General features: G+C 38.5%; 1 protein-coding gene across 1 annotated transcript in view; it reads right to left on the bottom strand.

The window, feature by feature from the left end:
• LOC106877138 (ribonuclease P/MRP protein subunit POP5) overlaps window positions 1-713 on the bottom strand; it is an 8924-nt gene extending 8211 nt beyond the window's left edge. The window contains exon 1 of the mRNA XM_014925943.2: window positions 567-713. Coding sequence (XP_014781429.1) covers window positions 567-583 — 17 coding nt within the window. The 5' untranslated portion in view covers window positions 584-713. The remainder of the gene's footprint in view (window positions 1-566) is intronic.
• Window positions 714-3897: the final 3184 nt, after the last annotated feature.

Raw genomic sequence — 3897 nt, 5'->3', positions numbered from 1 at the left:
GGGAGAGAGCATACATAAAATCCAAACGTGAGGAAGAATATATAAGTCCATCTTGATATAGCAGGGTCTATCAGGCTAGTAATTGATTCTAGACAAAAGTTTTAACTGTCTCAGAATTCTATTGTTTCTTATCTAGTGGTGATAGCAAAGGGACAATTACTTTTAAAGAGAGGGAAGGTGTAAGCAGTATGCATGGACAAGGTTATAAAAGTATTAGAATCTAGAGGTTTCACTGGTCATAGTAGTATCAGGTCATTTTATTACTATCAAAATGTCGAGGAATTAATGTTGAGGAATTATAGCCCTAGGTATATGGGTCAAATAGGTTTTTTACTTTTAGTTTGAATAGAGTAACAAGTATAGTGGTACAGACAACAACAGAATTCTAACTAATGTTACAACATATATATATGGCGATCTTTCGATACTCGTAAAATAATATTATACATATATTATATTATATATATTATATTATATTATAATATTATATATATATATATATATATATATATATAATATTATACATTATTAAACATAGAGTGTTGAAATAAATAATGAATGTTTACCGTTTTTTGAACCTCATGTCAACACGTGTTTCTTTCCGGCAACAGACTGTAGTTGAATGTTAGTTAGAGACCATTCTCAAACATTGACGCCTAACCGAATATGATTCGACAATAGACCACTCTCGCACATTGGACACCCAACTGAACAGGTACAGTTTTGATTATAGCGTACTTAGCAAGATAGAATTCTACATACATGCACACACACACACACACGCACGCGCACGTGTGTATGTATGAAGGCGCGTGGCCTAGTGGTTAGCCTGCTGCACTCAAGATCGCTAGATCGCGGGTTCGATTCCCTGACTGGGCGGCGCGTTGTGTTCTTGAGCATTTCACGTTGCTTCAGTACCCGCTTCGATCGCGGGGTAGTGGATTTTGACCTACTCAGCGGGCTGGCGTCATTTGAAGGCAAAACTCTGTCCTGGAGTTCAGGATGCCCCTTGGCGCGAACCAGTCCTTAAGGATCCTCGTGCGCTTAGCAATACATAACTTGCACCGTCCAGATTTCTGCAAAATCGCCGCCTACCGGGAGTTTTTTTTCTCCTCCATCTGCCAGGAATTGGTAATATTTCTTCGTAATATTAATTTATACCGGAAACAATATATATAATGAATATAATAAAAGTTGACAAGTTTTTTTCTATATTTATATTTATTTTGTAAACAAATAATACAATATTACATAAGCATTTTACAAGCGTTTTATAATGTCTCTTTCTTTTCTGGGAACTCGCCGCGTAACGGTAGCTTATGGCTCGCGGTCTGGCACCGGTCTGCAGACCACTACTTTGAGTAGCACTGGTTATAGGTTATGCCTATAATTATAGGCATAACCTATAATTATAGGCATAACCTATAATTATAGGCATAGTGTGTGTGTGTGTGTGTGTATTTATGCCTCTACTACCGCCTGACGATTGGTGTTGTTTTGCTTACGTGACCGTAACAGAGTCGTTTGGCATAAGAGACCGACAGAATAAATGCAAGATTTTAAAAAATGAATAAAATTTATTCGACTGAAATCCTTGAATCTGTGCCCCAACATGACCGCAGTCATGAAACAAGTAAACAAGTAAAAGATATATTATATATACTATAATATCACGGTATCGACCTGTTTATCGGATGTTGTTATACACCGCTGGTCACAATGCACTTTATCACATTGTTGTAGCTTTCGAATGACTAGGCGAGCTGGCTTACATTCCCCTTGAAAGGTACGCCAGTCCGTGGTAGGGTTATTCATTTACAGCTAAGTGGACTGGAGCAACATAAAATGAAGTTTTTAGCTCAAGAACGCAACGCACAGTCAGTCTGAGAATCGAAACCACGATCTCGCGATCGCGTGTGCAGCATCCTTAGCCATTAGGCCACGCGCCTTCACTTACTATAATATATGTAGAGATACGTGAAACGATGTGGAGGCGCGTGGCTTAGTGGTTAGGGTGTCAGTACCATGATCGTAAGATTGTGGTTTCGATTCCTGGACCGGGCGATGCGTTGTGTTCTTGAGCAAAACACTTCATTTCACGTTGCTCCTGTCCACTCAGCTGGCATAAATGAATAACACTGCGATGGACTGGCGTCCCGTCCAGCTGGGGAACACATACGCCATTGAAACCAGGAAACCGGGCCCATGAGCCTGGCCAGGCTTTAAAAGGGCGCATTTATTTTTATTTTTATGCGAAACGATATTGATGGAAATCTATTAAATATGGCGTCGAAAACTGCTTCGTGGGTTCATAGGTTGAACAAAAGACATTGTACTTTGGCGTCCATCATCGTTGTTGCTTTATTTCGATTACGTCGTCGTCGTCGTCGTCATTGTTTTTACGACACGAGAGTTTTCAACAGACAACAGCAGCAGACATGTTTGCCAAATTCCCTCGCAAAGCGAAAAAAAACAAGAAATAGGATAACGAAGGGGAAAGTTCGCTGACAAGATGCCAAACAATTTTCACTGAATCCTTTCACTAGAATTCTTGTAATTAACCACGTGACGTGTTTGAAAGCAAACTCTTCGGTTGAATCTTTCAATACCTGAGTTAAAATGTGCCAACAAGTCGTTTCACACTTTCACCGACCCCTAAGGCGGAGATGTCTCCCTGATTTTCGTTTATTTTATTACCTTTATTTGTTTACCTTTTTTTTCACTTCAATCATTCAGCCACTTATTGATATTATTAGTATGGTTGTTGTTGTTGTTGTTGCTGTTGCTGCTGCCGCTGCTGCTGTTGAGGTGGTAAATTAAATTAGTTTTTCGAAACCTTAACAATGGCTCCAGTTTCAGAAGTTGCTGATTACCAAATATTCTTCTTTCCTTGTAGCTATCTCTCTTTCTCTCGCTTCTATTTACACATGTATACAATTACACACATAAACAAACACTTCTATCTATCTATCTATCTATCTATCTATCTATCTATCTATCTATCTATCTATCTATCTATCTATCTGTCTGTCTGTCTGTCTGTCTGTCTGTCTGTCGGTCTATCTATCTATCTATCTATCTATCTATCTATCTGTCTGTCTGTCTGTCTGTCTGTCTGTCTGTCTGTCTATCTGTTTTATGTAAATCCACTCGGCACAAGGCTATAGTAGAATACATTTGCAGTTGTCCAAGGTGCCACACAGTGTGGTTGAACGCGGAACCATGTTGTTGGGAAGCAAACTTCTTACCATACAACCATATCTGCACCTCTATATATCTGTGTGTGTGTGCGTGTTTGTGTCTATGTGTGTGTGTGTGTGTATGTATATACATATATATATATATATATATATATAAATATATGCATATATAAATATATATTGTATATATATATATATATATATATATATATATATATACATATATACACACACTCACACAAGCACAAACACATACACACACACCTTATATACACGCACATACACATACATATATATATAATCCAGCAATACACGTGTTCACCACAAGAAAAGAATAAAACCCCATTGACTATAGATTACAGACGAAATGTGGTGAAACTCCCCCTAAAGACAAAACATAAGTTTCTTGGTCTCCATTTGATGTGTGAAGTGAAATGGAAGACTTCTGCTCAATGGCTTCCATTCATGTTAACTTCTATACGATAGTCGAAGCAGACGATGCTCTAGAACAAGCGCCATGCGCCAGACCCCAGGCCAGGACGGCGTATATTTTGAAGGAGGAATATAAGACTGGGGTTTCTTGTGCAGTTGTTGTTGTTGTTGTTATTGGTTTTGTTGTATTTGTTGTTGCTCACGTACTTTTTGTCCTTACAGTTGGTTTGTTTCTGATCATGTACTCTCTCTCTCTCTCTCTCTC

This window comes from Octopus bimaculoides, chromosome 25, assembly GCF_001194135.2.
Source record: "Octopus bimaculoides isolate UCB-OBI-ISO-001 chromosome 25, ASM119413v2, whole genome shotgun sequence".
Lineage (NCBI taxonomy): Eukaryota > Metazoa > Mollusca > Cephalopoda > Octopoda > Octopodidae > Octopus > Octopus bimaculoides.
The sequence above is the reverse complement of the archived record's forward strand: the minus strand, read 5'-3'. Positions and strand labels throughout refer to the sequence as shown.